Below are 24,393 nucleotides of genomic sequence, written 5' to 3'. Positions count from 1 at the left end.
AAATTGACCACGTGGCAGTCCTACACGAATTTTTTTTTTTGTCCAATCATCAATGTTTCATCAAATTATGTTATGAAACATTTTGTTTCATAACAACATGTGTGTAATTTTGAAATTGCTCAATAGGGGCGCCACCACACCAGTTCCAAACATGTGCCTAAGTCTGGCACAAATTTGGCCATAAATCAATGACGAGTTTTAAACTGTTGAAACATGTGCCCCCAATGCTTTTAAAATGTAACAGTAGGGGTGACCGTGTTGCTGCAGATATTTGGCCCTAAACGAATGAGCGTCTGTCCGAGCATCATAAAACCTGTTAGTTATTTTTAAAACAGGCGTTTAAATTCTAGACTCTTCGAAGCTTTCAACTTCTAACAGTCCATGTTGGCTTGAACCCCCACATTGCTGCCTTGTGGCTATATTTTCATTATGGATTATTTCATGATGCCAACAATTCAGGTGAACAACACTTATCCAGTGACGGATCATTTTCTTGACTTTTCACACCTGTGTCTTTCCCACAGTTTCCTCCACTGATGGCGTTCTTCCATCAGTTGCGACTTCTAATCTGGAAAAATGGCCTAGGTGTCATCAGACAGCCAGTAAGTGGGATATATTTAATTAAGGCACTGAAGCATTTTCACTTTAGCACTGACAAGTTCCCATTTTGACCTTCTGTGGTGTGTATAATTGTATTCAAAGTTGACCTTAGTCAATGTATGTGGTATTGAGTGATGCACTGTTCCGTCTCTGATGCATTCTGTTGCGGTGTTGCTTCTTCCAGGGATGGTCTTTGACCCTCGTCCTCTGGCCTGTCATCATCTTCCTCATCTTGGCCATCACCCGCCACCGCTTCCCTCCAGTCATGAAAGACGCATGTAAGTGTAATGTACCATAGCATCGTTTCTTTGACGTTATGCATTACATTTTTGTGTGAGCCTTTTGCACTCACACACTAGAAACATTTCAACTATTCGTACATTATGTACAAACATCCACAGCCGGGAGGCACAAGGCTGTATAACACGACAATAACATGTATATGTTAACGCCCACAAATATGTGGTTCCTCAGCCAGGGATGCATTGTTCTTGAGACGCGGTAACACGCCGTGCAACACCTATTTTGAGCAGGAGCACACGCACGCACACGCATCAATTTAAAACAACCCTTAATTCACCTCAACAAAGTTTACAAAGGCTCCCGACTGCCGGGTTTGACTAGCCTGGTTCCAAACCATAGACCCCGCCCACTCTCTGAGTGGACTGCCTCTTGGTCTGGTGTTCAAATGTGAGCCTAGGATATAGTGGTGGGAAAAAAAGTTCATTTCAGTGAACGAACGATTTTGTTCACGTTCACGGCAATGATTCGTTCAAATGATTCGTTCACGATCTCGTTCAGTAGCGCTATTTTCTAGTGTTAAAAATGTACTTGAGTAAAAGTACAAAAGTATTGGCATCAAAATATACTTGAAGTACCAAAAGTAAAAGTACTAACATATTTGAAAATAGCAGATCTACAAGCTCACAACGTGTCGCATAGCCTATGTATAAAATAGGGCTAACGTGGTTAACGTATGTTTTATAATGAGTGTAAAACACCATCGCGGGAGCGTTTATTGTTACGTCGCGCGTGAACGTAACAGTTTCAGAAAGTGAACGAGCTCGTTCGCGTTCACGGCGAATGAACTAGTTCTTTTGAACGAATCGATCATGAACGACACATCACTACTAGGATATACAAAACTGCCCTCAGCCTATACAGTACAAGACCCCTGGTAAATGGCCATCTGAATAACAGGACTAACGTCTCGCTAGCAGAGCAGACAAGTGTTTAAATTTACATGCAAATAAATGTAAGTTATAGACTTTAAATCCCAAATGATAAAATGTCTACAGGTTCTTTCTTAACCAACACAACACCTTACAACTCAAGTAGAGTGTTAGGGATAGGGCTTGGGGGGTGGCTGGGTTGGGCCCCCTAAAAGATAATTGGTCCAGGGGCCTCCCTGAGTCTTAATCCGTCCCCGGTGACGTTGATTCCCTTCCCCTACTCGCTCATTATAGTCTAGTGCGTGACGTCAATAGTTACAGTAAATGAATAGTCAAATGTTTTGTACTGTTGTCCACTGAAGATGCCTCACTGAAGCTGGGGATTATGTGTGTTGTTTTTTTGGCCAGTTTGTTTGTAGTTGTTGAAGGATGAGATAATCTGTCTCCAGTGAAGAATGCTGCAGTACAATGCCTCTCTAACCATGGAGCTACCTCTGCCCCTGTCACATACAGAATATAGGGCTACAGTTTGTTGACTTACTGTAATGCAAAGAGTTTCAAGCTTTGAAGATGAATTTTGAAGGGAAAAGAAAGAATATATATATATATATATATATATATATATATATATATATATATATATATATATATATATATATATAGATAGATAGATAGATAGATAGATAGATAGATAGATAGATAGTAATGACATAACCATTGTAATGACATAACCAAAAAAGGGACAAAATAGGGAGTGGTTAAAACATTATATGAATTGTGTGTGAGGTTATAAAAGACAAATCATAAACAGTGTGTTGATTCGTGGAGATTATCTCGTTGAAGGAAATGTGTATGAATATCATACTACAGAGCTTATTTTCTCGATTTATCCGAAACCCAGTGCAAAGAAATCCAGTGCAAATCTTTGGTGAGAACCCATGATTGGAGATCCAGGTTGGCCTTCAAAAAGATCCCATCCCTGTAGTATGCTATAGTGCTGTTCATAAGAGCATTATAGCTAAATGTATACTGTATGAGTGAAAGGATTATACGAGATGATTCTAGAGTATAGACATACTGTACATTCTCTGGAAAGAATGCTGTCAGACATCAGTGTCTCGTAACAAGGACCGTAATCTGGGATATGACTCTAACAACCAGTTAGCCCACCCACCTTTGTCCCCTAAATCTCTTCTGATGGATCAAATTCAATAGATGAGAAGATCTGCCTGTAACGATATACCCTCCACCTAGCTTTATATAAATCCCAAGAGAATGAACAAAAGGGCCTTCTTAAGTCCATTTCAGTCTGCTTGTTTTTGTTATTTTTTCTTAACCCATTCAATCCGGCGGGAACGCATCTGTGTCATTTTAGATTGTAGCTATAACCGTTATGTTTTGGCTATTCAAAAATAGCAGATCTACAAGCTCATGCTACGAGCTAGATCTGCTATTTTTGAAAAATCTTGAACATTTGTGACCAAATTTGACTGGGAGACAGTCATTTAGCATTTTTACATTTTCATTTGTTCATGGCATATGAAAGCAGGGAATCATAGCAAAAATAATGATATATTGGTTAATAAGATTGAGTGAATCGTTTTGAAACTACAGCTTGTAGAACTGAAGTCAAGTTAAAACTCTTAAGTAGAGAAAACTCCACTTGAATTAGAGGTTGCTAGCCATAACCTTATATCTTAGATACATGTTTATGCATTTATTTCATATTTACATGTCGATTTAAGCTCTGACATTTATGTCAGACATACTCTAGTATGTGAAGAGTCTAACTGGGCTATTGACTCATTTTTGAAGAAAAATGTTTTTGCAAAAAAAAAAGTTTTTCTGCTTTCCTGAAGAATGGGCACCAGCGAGATGAAAACAGTCACATTTGTGCAAATCTTTGAATAGATATTTTATTTGGGGATCGTCGGCCAAAAACATAATTTTTGTGTGAGTCCTTGACAAGAAAAGGTTTGTGCACCACTGCAACAATAGTTTGTTGAGACATTTGACAGTTACAAATGTTCACTTTGAAAATACATATTCAAAGATTTGCAAAAAAAATCTAAAAAAAGCGATAAAAAATGAGTTTGAATAGCCAAAGAAATCTAAAATGACAGAGATGCGTTCCCGGATTGAATGGGTTAAAGCAAGCTTCCAGACTCAGTAGTGAACCACACCTTGGTCAAGAATACCAGCAGGTACAGTACCAGACCAGATAGCCCTGATAAAATGATGAACAGATAGCATAGAAATGCTGTGGGAGTTGCTGCACAATAAACAAAGTGGTCTCAGAGGAGGTGATATTCCATGAAGACCTTCTAATGAAAAATGGGTCACAGCCTGGACTCAATTTCCTTGTTGTGCAATGCAGTGAAATGTTTGGTGGGACGTGTTCCGCAAAGATAGTGAAACAGTAACAGTGAGAAATAAGAATAAGACAGTTAAGATAAAAGTGCAGACTGAATGGCGGGTATGATAAACCTCGTATGGCAGGTATGGCATCTTCAGCAGCATGCGGGGAATGTTCAAGAAGGCAGAAGGCATACAGTACATTCTGCTTAGCTTTGCTTAGATGGAAGGAAAAGATGGTTTAGTGTAATATAGTAATATCTTACATAATAAATGCACAGAACTTCTGTTCGTCTATAATCAACGAATCTCGAGAACCGTCATACCGACCGACTTCAAACTCGGCACACGCGTCACCGCCTACCCGAGGGAGCGCCGCGCCCGGCGTCGAGTCGGTCAGATAGGCGTTTGTCCCGAACCGCCAGAAAGGGCTCTGACCATAGCCTAAATGAGCCAATTGATTGCCATGGCAACCCCAGCCTGGAGCTTGATTTGGCAAATTCCCCACACCTGTCGAAATGCCCCACACCTGCCATTTGATTAGGCAGTCCACTCTCCACAGTCAGTTTGAACTGCAGACATTCTCCACACATTCTCCACCGATGTTTACCACTGCACAAGGACTTTCCAGAACGGCCGATCCCCCATAAATGGTCCCATACGTTACGTATACTGATTACTTCAGGGATCTCCATATGGGACACAGGCAGACAGACAGATACAGAGATCTCCATATATGGGCATAAAAGGAACAAGGACAGACACATAATATAGATATCTCCATATATGGGCACAAAAGAGACACAGACAGACGGGTATGCTCGGACAATGGGTATAACAGGTATTGCATAACAGGCTGGGGCATGCATTCCCAATTTGCATTGTTCCCAACTTGCATCGTTCCTGTAATATAGTGTCTTTATGTGAAAGAACAGCTACTGATTAGGAACATTATTTGCACCTGTGCTGATTACCGATATCGCCTGCACCTTTTAAAATCCTTCTAAGAGTGCTGGCTGTGTCACTTCAACCTGTGAAGTCTACCAGTAAAGACCTATGCTTGAAAGCTTACCTAAGTGTGGTTATTGAGAGTCACCAGTATATTAGAGTTCCCAAGTAGGCTGGTGACCAACGGGCACTGTTCTAGCAGTGTAAATAAGGTCAAACTACTTATGGCCATCATTTTGTCTTGGTGTGCATTTAACTGCTAGTTAGTGGTTTCAAATAATAACTAAAGGAGGAGACCTCAGGATAAATTGAGAGGCCAGCTTTATTGAAGATGTTTTATATTTGTGATATCAATGTGATGTTGACAGTGTACCACCCGTAGAGCAGTGGTTCTCAACCAGTGGTCCGGGGACAACCAGTGGTCCTTTGAGGGGGTTCCAGGTGGTCCCCAGCGAAATGACGGAGAGTTGGAAACCAAACGGACCCTTATCGATCTTTAACTCTTGAGAGCGTAAAATGAAACCAAATGAACCCTCACGAGTCCATTTGGTTTCATTTCACGCTCTCAAGAGTAAAATTATTGTTAAACATCTGCATTACTTAATTAAATATTTGTCATTTTGATCAACGTTTGCCTGTTCTCTCTCCTATGGTGGCACCACATCAATACAGCATGGAATTGTGGAGAAAATATTCTAAGTCTTGGTTCTGAGAGTCTAAATCTCATCAAACGGTGGCTCAAATGCCAAATAAATAATGGCCCTTGATATGAAAAGAGTTGAAAACCACTGTCAATAGAGCTTGCTTTTGAATGCAGCTTTGTGAATCAAACAGAAACATGAACAATAGCTGTTACCCATTACCTAGTCTAGAGTGTGTGTGCTGTCCCTCCTACCATTGTTGCATGCGATCCGAGATTACAGGGTCAAAAGGCACAGCTATAGAAAGTATAATTGTGTGTAAATAAGGCATGGATACTCATGTGCTACTGACCGACAGTATCATGTCACGTCACGTCATGAGTTGTGGTGCCACTCATAATCGCACTACTATGCATATTACTGTACCTGTATTGTGTACATAGCTTTGTGCCTGGAAGGCTTCTCTTTAGAACACGTTGACATGGGATGCCTCGTGGCTCAGCCACTTAAGTCGCCTACACTGACCATTATGCTTCTTGTGAGGAGTGAGGACCCAGGTTCCAATCCAACCCATGTCTTGTCTCGCATGTCTCTCCTCTCTCTCTGCCCTTGGTTTCCTGTCTTTGCACTCTATCTGAACTAAAAGAATGCAATACAATACAAGCATACAAATGTGCAAAAATAAACCTAGAAAGAAATTCTGAATGTTCGCAGTATGAATTAACAATGAGTATGGTACTGTGTTCTGTACATGTACTGAAGAATCTTTAAAGACTTGAGATAAAGTGATTGGGATGGATGAAATAATCTGGAGGCTGCGTGTCGTCCCATGTTCCGTCATGTGATGCTTATTTGGCCCCATCATTTTGAGTGATCGAATATGTTCGCCTGTAATGACATGCCCCAAAATTAGAGGCACCTGAGTTAATGTGGTTCAAATGTACATGAATCACAATCCTAAAGAGTGTGTTGATTCGTATCTTGTTGAACAAAATGTGTGAACATCATAAGCTAAAGTTTTCAAATAATTGTAGTGGAGTAAAAGTACAATATTTGCCTCTAGTGGAGTAGAAGTAAAAGTATTGGAAATTGAAAATACTCAAGTAAAGTACAAATACCTCAAAATTGTACTTAAGTACAGTACTTAAGTAAATGTACTTAGTTACTGCTAGAATAGAGGATTAAGATATTTGTAAAAAAAAAGTCATATACATCTGTTTTGTGATCCTAGTGCGTGGCCCAAGATAAATTGTCCTGTCGTTTCCCCAATCATTTTGCAATTCAGTCATGTTTACACTCTAGTATGCATATAACCCACACTCTTTCATGCCGTTTGTTTCATAATATGCTCACTGTGTGTTCTTGTCATTCAGTTGTGTGGCTTTCGCCATCTGAGTGAGGTGACTATAGTGTTGTTTATGTACACTGTCACTCTATTTCATAATGACTTAGGTCATGATAAATATCAAGTGAGGCACTGTTTACTAAGCTCATATTCCACTTCCAGCAAGTATGTTCTGCCTAGATGAAAGCAAACATTTCTATGGATATCAGATCGATACCATCCAGTTATAGGTCCAGGCATCAGAGATTTGACTTCATACTGAATTAATGTTTATATATAGTGTTTATATTTGTATTCATACTGTATTTTAGTGTAAAACGTTTCTCTTTTCTGTAGGAGGAATTAATACAATCATTAGAATAATAATAATTATACTTTTTCTAGCCTGTCTTTGATCTCTGATGACATTTAATTCAGACCATATTCAAATAACTCAAATTTCAAATAAGTTTCAATTGATATTAAATGTATATTCTACTGTTGTTCTTTTGAACTTTTGCCATTTTGTTGATTAACTGAAGATTTAATTACGTGTTTATCCGCTGAATCGTTCTTAACCACCAAGCATCGGCATTGTGGGGAAAGCTTTTGCTGAAAATAGCCGATCGATAAGCTCTAAGCTTGTATAACAGAAAACAGAAACGACACTAGTATTGAGCCCTGAGGGACTCCGGTTACCCATATGAGGTTTAAATGGTTAAAAGGTATGAGTAACAGTAACATTTTATTGTCATGTCTTTCAGGCTATACGGGTCCCAAGAACCTGCCCAGCACAGGATTCTTCCCCTTCCTACAGACCCTCATGTGCAACACAGACAGCAGTTGTCACAACAAATCACGTCTGACGACTTCAGGACAAACATCCAGAACCGGTCACAGGTGGGCAATAACGCTAAAGGGCAAAACATCTCTCTACCGCCTATAACAGTGGTCCTTTTTAATTTCTCAACCAGTGGTCCTTTGAGGGGTCCTTCCAGGTGGTCCCCAGCTAAATGACGGAGAGTCATTTAGCTGGCTAAACAAAGACCCCCAGTGTGGTACAGTATGCAGTCAGGCCACAAACACCCTTAACTCTGAGTGAGTTACACATCCATAAGGGTCCATTTGGTTCATAACTATATGATTTAGGTGGGGACCTTTTTGGAACCGCCTCAAGGACCCGTGGGAGTCCCCAGACCCCACTTTGAGAACCACAGCTTTACAACAGTATTATTGTATCTGACAGAAGTGATTATTTATATGCATGAATTACATTAAAAACTGTGGATCATTAAGGAAATAAGTCCATGACGGTCTGAAAATGTACTTTTAGGTTATGATTTTAACGTTTGCTCTCCAACACGAGTGAGACTGAGCGATGATTTTTAACGTTGCTGCAAATTGTATTGTGTACCTGAATGTTGAGCATTAACCACTTAAGCCCTATATTCAAGATTTTAGTGACACGTTGTAAATCTGCTATTAAAAAATATATATATAGAAAATATTTGAACATTTTGACTTATAATGACATGCCCAAAATATGGACACCAGGGTTAAAATGTTTAACCACTTAAGCCCTACTAGTTTCGGCATATATACTTAATGCCGAAACTAGCCGATCTATAAGCTAAAACTATGCTATTAAAAAAAAGAATATTAAATCCTTAAAATATTTATTTATTTCACCTATAATCACACACCCAAAATAGGGACTAAAGTGGTTAATAGAAAATCTCGACATTATAAGAATGTAAGAAAACATCAAAGGTACTGACCAGATTGAACTCCAGCTCACATTGTGGTCAAGAACCTGAGTGTGAAACAGCAAGTCAGCGATTAAAGGTCTTAGGTTTACTAAAGCCTTATGTCAACATTCCCCATTGGAAGAAGACCTCTCCAGGTCAAAACGTTGGTATTCCTTTAAATAAATCCTGCATCGTGACTATGAGTGAGCAGCCTTTTCTTTACTTTTAGACTTATTTACCAAGGTCAGCAGCACCTCATCAATACTGGTGTGCGCCCTTCTCCTGTTTGTTTGCTAACATTCCCCATTGGGCCAGCATCATTTGATTGACGAGAAAAGGCGTGCTGGGAACGTTCAGCCTGAGTTACATGCAGTTGCGAGCGGGTGTCACACATGGAAAATAACCGATCTACAAGCTGTAGTTCTGACATTTCCTGTGCATGACACCCGCATTCAGCTATGTGTAAGTCAGGCTTTGGGTTACAGTGGAGGAGGGCTACGCCTTGCCACTGCAGCATCACAGGGGAGGCGATTAGTCTGTGTTCTTCCAGGAAAATTGCCTCTGGAGGAAACGTTAGTAAGAAAGATGTTCACAATACAGTAGGTGTGCCTGGTTGAATGTTCAACTACTGGGCTCTTGACCAGTCACAACAAATCTGGAACAAAATAAAATGAGTTAGATAAGCTTTCACATTTTACCACAGCATTATTTTCTTTCTTTAGCAACTCGTTACCGGTCTGATAAGTTACATATTTTGTGTATAACAGAAGCATCATCCACAGGTACACATATATATATTTTTTTTTAATGTTTGACTGTAGGCACTGTTTTTACCGTTTTCAAACTGCTAGTAAAGTATTCAATGAATGAATCAATCAATCAATCAATCAATCAATCAATCAATCAATCAATCAATCAATCAATCAGAAACACAGCCTATATCCAGTACTGTGTTAAATTCCAACTGTTATTTAAGGCAAAATCAACCACAGGATGAGCAGGCATTGAAAACTAATATACGATGTGGAACCCCCATCACAAATCGGAGAGGGGTTTGGCTCTGCCAAGTGTATTATTCTTTGATAACCACTCAGCTCAACGTTAAGTTTCCCTCACACAATCTGAGTTGATTATCCTGATTATACCATGGGCACTTACCCAATGATTAAAATATTAGTAGAGTTTATTAATTTTTGGGGCCAATGCTATAAGCTTAGCACTATCTTCATCAGCTTTGCTTTGGATTAAAGTATTACAGCAGGTTGGTGAAGCCATAGTATCCACTTAGAAATGAATACCAATTCCAACCGAGTCAGTCAGTAGTAATGGGTAATATTAACACATACGTTTTGTGTTCCAGAAAAGTTACATTGAAATCCATGTTGTTTTTTAACCACTTGAACGCTAGCATCCCTATTCTGGTGCTAACATTCGGTGACATTAGCAGATCAACAGTATAAGCTCATGGTGCATCGTGTCGCTGTGCCTTGTGACAAGTGAGCTTGTAGATCTGCTATTTTGGTGAAGATAGTTAGTGTAGTCTGAAAATAGGAGGTGGCTTACAGTAGGAATCTGGTCAACTAGGTATGCATATTAATTACATTCAAAATATTTTGCGATAATGAGACTGCAGCTACTCTGAATAATGGTGCCTTCTGGCCATGGTATAAATACCATACCATGTACCCGGTGGTAGAAGCACTCAAATATTTTACTTGAGTAAAAGTAGCAATGCCACAATATAGAAATAGAAGTAAAATACAAGTGAAAAGGCCTGTATTCAAAATTGTAAGTATTGTCATGAGAAAGTACTCATTGTGAATGTCCCATTTCACATGTAACTAAAGTTTTCAAATAATTGTAGTGGAGTAAAACCTACAACATTGAATTGCCTCTGAGATGTAGTGAGTAAAAATTATCGAAAAGGTTAAATACTTAAGTAATGTAAAAGTAACTCAAAATTGTCCACTACTGCATGTGCCCTTAAAGTTGCTCAAGGCCATTTCCAAGGAACTTCTAGTCAATTGTTATATTTGACATTTTCATGTTTGTATTGCCACCAAGTGGCAATACATTCCACAGATGGGATCCTGTTTTTGTTAATCTTTACCCACCCCTGAATGAATGTTGGTATGCTGCATGGCCTCGTTTAGCTTAGTCATTTTTGTTTGTTGCTTTGTTATCGCGTTCGTCATTTTCTCCACCCATGTCAAGATGCCATGACTGTGCCTCTTTTTGAATTCAGTTGTCAGACAGTTGTTGCATAAGATGTTGATGAGTTGTTCTCATTTGAACACCAGACACCAGTCGTCTAGGAGTCTAGGACTCTCCAAAATTGGGATCTTTATCAAAGGTCTCTACTGACATGTAAAAGCTGTTCTCTCAACCTTTCTTCTGTCTCTTGACCGGAAGAGGTATAAGTAGTGGTGGAAAAAGTACTCAAATGTTTTACTTAAGTAAAAGTAGAAAAGTATTGGTATCAAAATGTACTTAAAGGAGAGATCCACCCTTGAATGGTATTTGCTTTGATGTGTCGCTAATCACTCACCAACATACCAGGGGCAGTTGATTTTTTTCATAGAAGCCCCTGTTGTCCATTGTGGAGACCCCTTCCACCGGCAGAATGGGAGTATGTGTAACATCGAAACTCGCCTATTTAAGCAGCTCCAAACTTTTTCTTTCACGAATCCCCTCTATGCAGTGTCCTAGCACTCTCACATGCACTGTTTGTCACTTATGAGAGGAGGGGGAGCGCTACACGCGAAATCTCGCGGGACGTGAGAATCTCGCGAGCGTTCACGCATCAGAGCCGTTCTGTACGAACGGCAGCTCATGTGTGACAAACAGTGCATGTGTTTGTGTGACAAACAGTGCATGTGAAAGTCAACTGCCCCTGGTATGTTGGTGAGTGATTAGCGACACATCAAAGCAAATACCGTTCAAGAGTGGATCTCTCCTTTAAAGTACCAAAAGTAAAAGTACTGAAATGTTTGAAAATGGCCGATCTACAAGCTCACAACGCGTCGCATCGCGACGCGTTGTGAGCTTGTAGATCGGCTATTTTCAAATAACCTAGGTATAAAATGTATACTCTAATAATTTATATCTGCAAAGTAACTAGTAACTAAAGTTTTCAAATAATTGTAGTGGAGTAAAAGTACAATATTTGCCTCTGAGATGTAGTGGAGTAGAAGTAAAAGTATTGGAAATGGGAAATACTCAAGTATTCAAAATTGTACTTGAGTACATGTACTTAGTTACTTTCCACCACTGGGTATTAGGCGAGAGATTATAAGGGCATCCTTTTAATCATAGAATTGAAATAAAAGCGGTTGGGAAAACATACCACTGTTCTCCTTTTGAAACCAGCTCAGCCTCTCATATTATGTATGTACTATCCCCTGTCTTTTATTTTGTATTTCAGTTTGAAAGGCCCGCCCATAGGACAGATAGTGGAAAGTGCCAGCAGTTTCCACACAGCATGGTCCCAGAAAACCCCCTGGAAAAAGGAAGCGATGTTGGACCTCTGGGAAAATATTATGAGTATGTATGGCATCGTCTTTGCATATCGTCACTGTCAGGCACAAACCTTGCATGTCCAAAACCGTTATAAGATTCCAATGGTGGTTCCAATGGATCCAATGTATTTATTAGTTGGTCACATGCTCTTGTTAATACTTTTCATAGGTTAAATATTTATAAAACCCACTTAACCACATTAATTTAAAAAGAAATAATAAAAAAAGAGTGAAAATAGCAGATCTACAAGCTCACAGCGTGTCACGATGTGACGTGCTGTGAGCTTGTACTGTAGATTGGCTGTTTTCGCTATTTGACACTGACCACGACCAAATTTACCAAAGTATTTATATAAAAAAGTTGAACTAGGTTACAGGCTACAAGGCTACAAGGTTTCTGCACGACAGCAATGATATTGACAGTCACTGAACGCCCACTATGTGATCACAGCTTCTAAGAGAATGTGCATCCTCTACAGTACTTTTTGTTGTAGGTTTTCCCCTGCCCTTTGATTTGGCCTTGCCTTTTGCCGGGCCTGAGTTGTAAATAAGAATTGTGTTCTTAATTGTCTCCCTGAGTAAATAAAGGTTAAATTAAACCAGTGGTTCAAATGTTTTAATGTCAAGGACCCTGAGTTTGGTACGCATTAGGCCACGGACCCCCCCATAACTCAAAGAGTGTACAAGATTTGCATTCTCTCTGAGTTACAGACCTGTAAGTGTCCATTTGGTTCTTTACCATCCGTGATTTCGCTGCTGGGGACCCCCTGAAAGGACCCTGGCCTGGGCGGGTCCCTGGACCCCCCCACCATAACATTTAAAGGAGGAGTTCACCCAAAAAATGACTTATTTTCTATCAATTACACACCCCATGAAGCCTTGATTTCACGGATTTATTTTTGTTTTTGTGGCATTCCTAAGACAATAATTTGATGACGTGTGTATTTCCGGTAGGAGACACAAATAATCTACTTTGTGTCTCCTACCAGATACATTAGCCGGTAGGAGACGGGAATCAAATTGTTAGCTTAGGAATGCGACAAAAACAAAAAAGAATCCATGGATTCAAGGCTTCACAGGGTGTGCAATTGATAGAAAATAAGTAATTTTTTGGGTGAACTCCTCCTTTAACTCTTTTATAGTGATCATAGAAGTTGACCTAATACATTACCATTATCATGGCGGTAGCCTGTCTCTTTGTAACCAGTGTTTGTTTCTTTAGGTTCGGTTCAACAACATAAGCCCGCCAATCAAGCTCTCAGTGATGCTTTCGACAACACTCAGGTAGGTAGTACTAATGTGTAATGATGGAATAACCTTTGCTCAAAATCTGCGGTGAGCAGTAACGAATTAAGTACATTATGTTTTGAGTATCTGTACTTAAACTTGAGTACCGTAAATTTCGGACTATAAGCCGCGACTTTTTTCAAATTTTTCGACCCTGCGGCTTATATAACGGTGCGGCTTATCTATGGATTTTTACAGCTAACGGCCACTAGGGGACCTAAATTAGATTAAACATTAAAACACCCGCGGCTTATAGTCCAGTGCGGCTTATATATGTACAAATCATTCAATTTAGCTGCTGCGGCTTATACTCAGGTGCGGCTTATAGTGCGAAAATTACGGTATCTGGGTCTTTTTTCGTTGTTGAAATGTATGACTTTCACTCCATTACATTTCAAAGACAAATATTATTCTTTTTGACTGGTTTCTAGGAAGGGCCCCTGGGACAAATAGATTGTCGTTTGGTGATATATTAACCCATTAAGACCTGAGGCGATTCTTAAAAATGTTTTCTAAATCTAACAGTAAAAAAAAAAAAAAAAAAAATAGCAGATCTACAAGCTCATAGCGCGGCACTCGGTGCCGCGCTATGAGCTTGTATATCTGCTATTTTTGAATAGCCAAAGAAATCTTAAGTGACAAGATGCGTTCCAGGTCTTATTGGGTTAAAATCAATTAATTGAAAATGTATTAGATAGAATAATCGCTGAGAAGGTATTTCGATAGGTGTAGCCCTAATATCAATTCCAAGTTCATAAGTGTTCTCCATGTGCACTTGACCTCCATGTTTTTGTATTATGTGACACTGTATTGTGAGATGATTTAATCAGTGTTTTGTGCACAATTGTTATATGGCGGCGGCGCCAGTACCAGTGCAGTTAGACATGATGGGTGCCAGTAGAACAATAGTCACTGTAAACTGACGCTTAAAGGGGGATCTTTATTACATCATACCTGCAAATGATATAAGCTGGTGTAACAATGTCCTCAAGCAAAGGATTTACTTTATGAAAATATGTGAATCCCAGCCCATAGGAGTATTTTGCTACAAGAAACTTATCTTCATATCCTGAATTAATTGTATCACTTAAACTCAGGGATGCATAAACCTTTTCAGCAATGACACAGATAATAGTTCCATGCTTTGCCATGAATTGTTTGGCTAATGGCTGCTGACAACAGCGGCATGTTTTCATTAATTAAATGCTCCAGAAAGGAATAAAACATTTGTTCAATCATAAAAACAAGGCTTTTTTCAGGCAAGCTAACGTTTTTTCCAAGGCACACCAAAGCTTGCTCTTAAAAATACATAAACAAATGCATGTAGCACATACAGTACGAGTAAACAACATATAATTATCAGCTAATTTAATTAAAAAGCATATGAATTTATCAATACAGTATGTTTAAAGTGAACATTATCTATTAATGTTTCCCTATTTTTGCCAAATATATCCAGATTAGGGATGCTTGGGCTCATGTGGTTAACTGATGTGTAGATAAAGGATAAGAATAATTCCTTTTAACAGGTCCGTTAATGAAAGTCCTTGCGGTCTTGTTTCCAATGAGGGCCTGTGAGCAATTAGGGGTTAAGGGTCTTGCTCAGGGACAAATTTCATTTCATCGACACATTTGCTGGCCTGGCCTGGAATCGTACCTGGGGCAACCAGGGCCTCTGGCTCCCTAGGCGGGCTCACTAACCACTCAGCTATGGCCGCCCCTGTAACATGTGTTGAATTCATTTAAAGACCTCTCAGGTGGCATTGGCTGCCATGCTGGAGTCCATGAACGCGGCGAAGCGGCTCATCTGCACCTCGGCTCTGTCCGCGGTCAACACGTCTTCCCCCGGCGCACTCAGCTTCGGAGTGGTCACCTTCTGTCAGTCCAATGACACTCTGCTGGAGATCTCCCTGCTCACTGTCAACAAGGTGTGTGTGTGCGTGTGTGTGTGTGTGTGTGTGTGTGTGTGTGTGTGTGTGTGTGTGTGTGTGTGTGTGTGTGTGTGTGTGTGTGTGTGTGTGTGTGTGTGTGTGTGTGTGTGTGTGTGTGTGTGTGTGTGTGTGTGTGTGTGTGTGTGTGTGTGTGCGTACTTGTATTACTATTATTATTGGGCCAAATATCAAGTCCAAATGTCAAGTACAGCATAGTAGAATTTGAGAAATAGACAATTGTGACGACCATTTTCCTGGTCCTTACAAGAGAAATAGTTGTTTCATTGTTAAACATATATTTATGGTTAACCCATTAAAACCGGGAAAGCATCTGTGTAATTTTAGATTTTTGCGTTGGCTATTAAAAAACAGCAGATATACAAGCTCTACGAGCTTGTATATCTATTATATCTATTATACATAGCTATTTTTGAACATTTTTGGAAAATCTTGAAAGTGTGAGAACTAGGGGGTTGGGGTTAGATCTATGCTTGATTTATACATAGTTTTGTGCTTGTGTCGTGCTCCAAAAATAGCAGATCTACGAATTCACGTCCTAACATTTTGAAGTATAGTATAATTTGTGTCTGTCATGGTAGCACACTGACGGCAACGTTGACCCGCGTGGATGAGCCACGATTAAAACCCCTCCCGAAAATTAACAACTTCTTGTGTTGAGATGTTGGATTTTTGTTGGGATTTTCAGATGCTGATGGGGATAATGCTGGAAGGCCCTGCAGATGCCGTGTTGGCTGCCGGGCAGGTGCTGACCATGTTCAACCAACTGCAGAATGACACCTCGTTGTTGGACAGTCTCCTCGCCATTCCCAGACTCCTCTCTTCTGAATCTCTGGACCAAGCGCTGGTCGACATGCAGATGCTGCTCATCAACCTACAGCGGTAGATTGATTATTATTATCATTCATATTTATCGGTTTAAAGAAAAAATACCACAATTTATATTTCCCCCTTACATAATTTGTTTCATATTAACACATTCCACGCCAGAGTTTAATCTCATAATGTACTCACCAGTGACAGCGTTTTATTGTTGTTTTTTTGTTTTCTTCACGTCGCCACAGACAAAGTTAAATCCGCTAAAATCGTGCATTCAACTCTTTGTAAACAAACAAGCGATCCGTCCGAGTAGAGCAGTGAAGACCGCATGAAAATCCCATCCGCCATCTTGTAGTTAGAACGGTTTATGTTAAACAGCGATCAGCGACGAGAAAAACTACAACAGAGAAAATGGCGGATTGGTGTCAGATTTAGAATGGAAGTGGATGGGATCGGAAAAAACGGATCCCGGATAATTCGATAATGTCGTATCGAACGAGGCCAAAAATGCAATGTGAACTTAAAAAAAATAAAAAAAATAAAAGACCAGTTGGCGTAGGTCTAGGCGACTGGCACGTGGCGGCTTTAAATAGGTTCGCGTAGATATACGCGACTGGCACTCAATGTGTTAATGTTATATTATTATTAAAATCGTATAGTGTTTTGCCAATTATTTGGGGGCCCACTTGTAATACCCTCGCTGACCACCAGTGGTTCCCCGGCCCACAGGTTGAGAATCACTGGTTCAAGAGACCAATTATTTGTTTACTAACATTGAGACTGGATGCACAGGTGAGTGTTTCATGCAATCAATTCTCAACCTGTTGTTTTGGGGTACGCTGGTTTCAGCGCACCCCAACCCCCTCTTGAGTGTTGGCTAGTGAGGCGTGTCCTAGCGAGACCTGACAGAATGGGTTTCATTTGGAGCCAGTATGACATTTGGAGCCAGTGTGACGTCGTCTGTTAAGGGGTCTAGTGGTTAATAAGAAACGGAAAATCCAAAACATACTGTTAACAGTGGTAAATTCTATTTAAGGTATAGCTCTCTGTGACTAATGAGAGAATGACGCAAATCGCAGTCACAAATTGTCACGGTATGCATGAGAACCACAAATTACAGTACTGTATGTACAGCATAGGTGGCCGTTGTTCCATCACTGCGACACGGCTTGAGGAAAAACCGGTTTCCTCAGTGATACCGTGACAGTATAGCCTACAGTGAAGTGTGCGTGAGCAATTTGAGTGTGCAATGATTCAGCGTTTTTCTTTTTTTTCCTTTTTTTTTTTTGCTGCTATTATGAGCTTAATCTTTCCTTTTGTCCTCATCTTTTCTTTCTTTTTTCTGCAGTGCCATGCACATGGTCCAGAACAGTTACCCTGACGTGGCTGCCTCTCTCTCCATGGTCAACCCACTGCTGGCTGGAGGCATCAACGTGATCCAGTACATTGAGAAGTGGCCTGGCAGAGGTATAGCAATGAAACCATTAGTACCCTATACAGCAGTGGTTCTCAAACTTTTTCATGTGAAGGACCCCCAAAGTGATATGTATTTGGCAGTGGATCCCCCGCCCCCATCTCAAAAATATTTTGTGCCAGGGATTTTTCAAAAATAGCAGATCTACAAGTTCATAGCTTGTAGATCTGCTATTTTTTAATTGCCAAAGTATAAAATATGGTTAAAGTGGTTCAAATTCAGACGCTATAATAAACAATTTAGCTGGGGACCCCCTGGTACCCCCCAAGGACCCCTGGGGGTCCCCGGACCCCACTTTGAGAACCAATGACCTATTACTACTACTCCCTATTGTGGCCATGTAGAAAGGCAAACCTTTAAAAATAAAATATAGTATTATTGTTTAAAACATTTCCCAATTTTCTTTTTTAATAAATTAAAAAATCCCCAAATGTCAACATTTAAAAAAAATAAATAAATAAATAAAGAATACGCTAAAATGGAAGATCTACAAGCTCACAACGTGTCACATCATGGTATGTCGTGAGCTTGTCGAACAGCTATTTCCGCTACTCGTAGTATGACAAAGTACATAGAGGAAGTTAAATAGCTATATAAATATAGTTATATAGTGGTTAACACACCTCTGAATTTCTTGATAGTTATTCTTAGATAAGTAAAACATGTTGTGAAAGAAATGTGACAATGCTACAATCGAAACGACTTGTTTTAGTTCTCAATGATCCTTTCAAAACACAGCTTGAGGATGAAGGCATACAGTGGGAAAACCCCCCCAAAAAACAATGAATAGTGTTAATGACTTGTATATCCACTGCCAAGAGACACATGGTTTGCTTTGATTCCCAGATGTCTACATTGCTCTGGGAGATGTCGTCACGTTGCAGAATAACACACTAAGCGATGCGGTCCAACTCGTTCTACAGAGGGTCACGATTCCACTAGACAAGGTATGTGCTCATCTCTGTCTCCCTATCTCTCCGCAAATCAGAGCACCAGATACATAATATCATCGACTGGCTTTGGTTTAGAGCGATGTGTCACGCTACAGAGTATGCCAAGGAAGAGGAAATGCATATTGAATACTAAGGAAATGCTTACTAATAATTAATGATTAAATACTGTAGAGTCTAGAAGACCACAAGGTTCAAGGGTTCTTTATTGTTACATCGTACAGTGTGTACAGGTTTATCAATACAATTATGCCTCAGTAGCAGCATTAATAATAAGAAGAAGAAGAAGAAGAAGAAGAAGAAGAAGAAGAAGAAGAAGAAGAAGAAGAAGAAGAAGAAGAAGAAGAAGAAGAAGAAGAAGAAGAAGAAGAAGAAGAAGAAGAAGAAGAAGAAGAAGAAGAAAACATATATACAACAAGGGAAAAAATTTATAACCAAGAAAGAGAACAGTTGGACCGCTGCCCTAGCGATGAACCCTTTAAGACCTGTGGTCGATTCTACAAATGTCTTCTAAATCCCAACAGTTTTCTAAAAAGCGTATGTTGCTATATCAGTGGTTCTCTAATCTCTCAAGAACAGATTCTGCACTGCGTGAGAATCTGTCGTGAAGGCTCGTCGTAACATGTACACACTGGGCTACAAGTGGGCGTGCCTTCAGATCAGGAAGCAGGCCGCGCTTTACCCAATCAAATGTAGTGGGCGGGATTCACATGTCCGTCGATCTTTCCCCCTCGAAACAAACCGAAACTAATTTAACAATAGCGTCCGCGGAGCAGACAAAACCACGGAAATATATTCACATTTTAACTTACTCTTTCATCATAGAAACAAGTGGGCTTATAACCAAAACGATCCATGTTCTCTGGGAGAAGTGGTGTTAGTGTTCCGTGTAGAAATATTGTTAGTGGGAATGAAAACATAGTCGCACCAACCGGAAGTGACGCGCTGAAGGCGCATCACAAACACCGGTTTCCCTGTGCTCTGGTGTTACGTTATCGTCCCCCCAGAGCCAACAGACATAGAACAAACAGCAGAGGGCGCTGTTTTTCATTTTCAGTTGGCGATGGGTTCCCAGATTGGTGGTTCTCAAACTTTAACATAATTGTCAAGGACCCCCAAAATGATATGTATTTGGCCGCCGACCCCCCATCTCAAAATATTTTGTTCCAGGACCACCAGAATTAAAGATTTTGAGTTAATTTTGCTTTAAAACAATATATATTCAAAGATTTACAAAAAAAAAATCACCATTTAAAAAAAATTGCAGATCTACAAGCTCATATGAGCTATGAGCTTGTATATCTGCTATTTTTTAATAGCCAAAGTGTAAATAATGCTTTTGAGCTCAAATCAAAAAATGACACAGATGCTTCTCCCGGTCTTAAAGGGTTAAGGTGCTTAAGAGGTGCTCTGAACAAGGTTCTTACTCCTAGACCTAGGGTATAAACATACCTATTATAAACATGAATGTGAATGTAAAAGCTGTAAAGTGACCTTTGCCAGAGTCTTTGCCATTGTTCGACACACAAGCTGCCTTTTTTTTCCTTTTTTTTGACTGTCACTAACCTTCACACACTAACAGGACCGGACGGTATGAACCGGGCTGTTAAAAGACATGTCCAACTCCCAACTATCCCGCTATATAACTAGCAGTGGTTTAAAGTATCTAAGTGCATGTACTCAAGTACTATAATTAAGTACAATTTTGAGGTATTTTTTTACTTTACTGGAGTATTTCCCATTTCCAATACTTTTACTTCTACTCCCTACACTACATCTCAGAGGCAAATATTCCATTTTTACTCCACCACAATTATTTGAAAACTTTAGTTACTAGTTAATTTTCAGATATAAATTATTATATTATAAAACATACATTAACCACTTCAGCCCTATTTTATACGTAGGCTATTTGAAAATAGCCGATCTACAAGCTCACAACGCGTCGCATCGCGACGCGTTGTGAGCTTGTAGATCGGCTATTCTCAAACATTTTAGTACTTTCACTTGTGGTACTTTAAGTATATTTTGATGCCAATACTTTTGTATTTTTACTTACTTTGATACTTTTACTCTAAAGTGTAAAATGTGAGTACTTTTTCCACCACTGATAACTAGCGCTATCTTGTCATCCAACAACAGGCTATCGGCCTGACAATGGACCGGCCCATGGTGCATGCCTACATCTGTGAGAACAGCCCCGCCGGCTCGTTGTGGCTGTCAGCGGCCTGCATGACAGGCACCGTGGATATGCTGCTGAACTGGATCAGTCCGGACAAAGTGGCTGAACAGGTACAAAATGCTATGACGTTAGCACATACTGTACAGTATAACGCAACACCAGCAGAGCAGAGACAGGGACGAGTCACATATCTGTCTCTGTGTGTCTATTTTTCTTTCTTTCTTTCTTTCTATCTTCCTTTCTTTCTTTCTTTCTTTCTTTCTTTCTTTCTTTCTTTCTTTCTTCCTTTCTTCCTTTCTTTCTTTCGACATGCCTCCTTCCAGTGGTGGAAAAGTAGAAATACTCTGTTACAAGTAAAAGTCTGTAATTTCAAATTTACTTGAGTAAGAGTACAAAGGTATTGGCATCAAAATGTACTTAAAGTAGCAAAAGTAAAAGTACTAGTAAAATGTCCCATTTTAAGTTTTCAAAATGTATGAAAATCTTTTGAAAATAGCAGATCTACAAGCTCACAACACGTCGCATCGCAACGCGTTGTGAGCTTGTAAAATTTATATAAAGCTTAAGTGGTTAAAGTATGTTTAGTAATACAAATCTAAATCTAAAAAGTAACTAGTAACTAAAGTTGTCAAATGATTGTAGTGGAGTAAAAGTACAATATTTTCCTCAGAGATGTAGTGGAGTAGAAGTAAAAGTATTGAAATTGGAAATACTCCACTAAAGTAAGAATACCTCAAACTTGTACTTAAGTACAGTACTTAAGTACATGTACTTAGTTACTTTCCACCACTGCCTCCTTCTCTCTGTGAGTCTGTCCCTCTCCTGACTTCTGTCTTTCTCTCACATAATTGTGAAATGCATGCTTGTCAAAAATGCTCTTCGCCAGATAATGCAGAAGGAGCGAGTGCATTCTCCGGCAGCGGCAACAGCCGCGGAACGTCCGCGGAACTTCCGGTGGAGGAGCGGCAGCTCCCGACAGTGACTGCCGGCGGTGGAGCGTCAGCTGCCGGCGGAGCAGCGGAACTGCCGCGGAAACTGCCGGTGGAGGAGCGGCAGTCGCGGAACTGCCGGTGGAGGAGCGGCAGTCAACTTATTTTTCCGCCGATAAAGTATAGTTTTGGACCATGACGGAGGCGCGCCGAATCAGCAGACCTTGAGGCCAAGGAGTCGCGCCCGAGCGCCTCCAGGCGCGAGTGCCCGCGACGACCGGCCGATGGTCTGCTATTCGACTAAGCGCCGTCCGAGTTATGTACCGATAGGCACAGAATCGTAAATAATATTGGTGGGGACTGCGTTACACAAACGCAGCACACTCCCAAAGCTGACGCCACCGGCAGCTCCAGCCGCCGCCGCCACCGGCAGCAGCCGCTGCTGGAAAATGCACTCGCTGTCCCTCAGATAATGAGACTCAGAGGTGTTATTCTGCATCCTGAGGAAAACGGAGCGCCATAGCAACAAGCGGTGCTTGTTGGTGATTGGACCGCTGTTTGCCAGGTTGCCCCTGGACACGGGAACTCCTGGGGTCGTGTCTAATTATCTCTGCCACTAGGATAGAGTATGAATGGATAGATAATTACCAATCACAAACTATCAGTTAAACCACTCATCTCTCTGTGTACTCACTTGCTCTGTACAGCACATACTGACATACAGTTGATGTTTGAATGTTAGCATGACCAGTGGTGTAAAGTAACTAAATACATTTACTCTTAAGTACAATTTGAAGGTATTTTTACTTTACTGGAGTATTTCCAATTTTCTGTACTTGTACTTTCTACTCCACTACATCTCAGAGGCAAATATTGTACTTTTACTCCACTACAATTATTTGAAAAATGTAGTTACCAGTTACTTTGCAGATATAAATTATTATATTATAAACCATACATTAACCACTTCAGCCCTATTTTATACATAGGCTATTTGAAAATAGCCGATCTACAAGCTCACAATATGAGCAATGAGCTTGCAGATCTGCTATTTTCAAACATTTTGGTACTTTTACTTTTGGTACTTTAAGTACATTTTGATACCAATACTTTAGCACTTTCACTCAAGTACATTTAGAATTCCAGACTTTTACTTGTAAGGGCGCGCTCTCACCAAAAGTTGGCTGGCCGCTGTTAAACGCAGGTTGTGCGCGGCCACAGTTTTTTTGCAGCCAGCGGATTCAAAAAAACGGGAGTGACGCGCCTGTCACTCACTTTCAGGACCGTCCCTGTAGCCCGCACCGCCTGCTGCCTTGAGCACCATGGTGCTTCCTGAGTCTTGGGACGGTCCGCCTTCGACTCACCCGATTGGACAGAGGGAGAAAATCAGCTCCTGCCTCCAGCAGTTTTATGCTTCCAATGGACAAGTCGCGTAGAGCAGATACGGTGAGAGCGCGCCCTAAGGGCGCACTCTCACCGCACTTTTATTTTACCTCTGGGGCAGAATCTGCCAATGCATTGTCAATGTAAATACGTGGATTCACGCAAGAGCAGATCTTTCCGCTTGTCGCGCAGACCTTGCGTTTATCTGCTCTACACGACTTGTCCATTTGAAGCAGAAAACTGCTGGAGGCAGGAGCTGATTTTCCCCCTCTGTCCAATCGGGTGAGTGGAAGGCGGACCGTCCCAAGACTCAGGAAGCACCATGGTGCTCAAGGCAGCAGGCGGTGCGGGCTACGGGGACGGTCTTGAATGTGAGTGACAGGTGCGTCACAGCGTTTTTTTGAATCCGCTGGCTGCAAAAAACTGTGGCCGCGCACAACTTGCGTTTAACAGCGGCCAGCCAACTTTAGGTGAGAGCGCGCCCTAACAGAGTATTTCTACAATGCAGTATTGATACTTTTACTTCAGTAAGAAATGCAAGTACTTTTTCCACCACTGAGCATGACTTTCATTACCATATTTATGTGATAGGCAGCTCAGAAAAACATGTTTGACAGAACTAATTTGTTGATGTGGCAGAAATAGACAACGCAGACTGATGCCTAATATACTTTATACCTAAGTGTAAATTAGAGAAAGGGGCTCGAGGAAAACAAAAAAAGCTGACAGCAGCTTACTCCCATGGGACAGATCTACGTTTATTTATTTGAATCTAGCCAATCAAATTAGCCCTCAGTCATCCTGTGATGTGACTTCAGATCCTCCTGGTGTGGAGTAGAGACGTGGCTGCACATGATGTGACCTTTGCCAAAGGGCTGCTGCACAGCCTTCTGGGAATGATGCCAGCAGGCCCGGGGGGCCAAGGGGGGTCCAACAACTCCACCAGGGCCCAGCGTAGCGTAGACGTGCAACCACAGAACATCTACGAGGAGCTGTGAGTACAATTACATTTGTATTCAATGAGGTTTTTTTTATATCTGTGACTCTGTCTGTCTCTCTCTCTCTCTCTCTCTCTCTCTCTCTCTCTCTCTCTCTCTCTCTCTCTCTCTCTCTC

At 40.6% G+C, this 24,393-nt stretch overlaps 1 protein-coding gene across 2 annotated transcripts in view; it reads left to right on the top strand.

Moving 5' to 3' along the window:
• Positions 1–524: 524 nt before the first annotated feature.
• The window catches only part of abca12 (ATP-binding cassette, sub-family A (ABC1), member 12), a 163,537-nt gene continuing 139,668 nt past the window's right edge, over positions 525–24,393 (top strand). For both annotated transcript variants that reach the window (XM_080456466.1, XM_080456465.1), the window contains exons 1-11: positions 525–602; positions 785–878; positions 7,805–7,940; positions 12,213–12,331; positions 13,529–13,590; positions 15,342–15,521; positions 16,231–16,424; positions 17,710–17,828; positions 18,682–18,782; positions 20,928–21,077; positions 24,098–24,273. In XM_080456466.1, coding sequence (XP_080312592.1) covers positions 537–602; positions 785–878; positions 7,805–7,940; positions 12,213–12,331; positions 13,529–13,590; positions 15,342–15,521; positions 16,231–16,424; positions 17,710–17,828; positions 18,682–18,782; positions 20,928–21,077; positions 24,098–24,273 — 1,397 coding nt within the window. In that variant the 5' untranslated portion in view covers positions 525–536. The remainder of the gene's footprint in view (positions 603–784; positions 879–7,804; positions 7,941–12,212; positions 12,332–13,528; positions 13,591–15,341; positions 15,522–16,230; positions 16,425–17,709; positions 17,829–18,681; positions 18,783–20,927; positions 21,078–24,097; positions 24,274–24,393) is intronic.

This window comes from Gymnoscopelus braueri, assembly GCF_963280865.1.
Source record: "Gymnoscopelus braueri genome assembly, chromosome: 18".
Taxonomy (NCBI): Eukaryota; Metazoa; Chordata; class Actinopteri; order Myctophiformes; family Myctophidae; genus Gymnoscopelus; species Gymnoscopelus braueri.
Note: the sequence above shows the minus strand (reverse complement) of the source record. Positions and strands in the feature narration are given on the sequence as shown.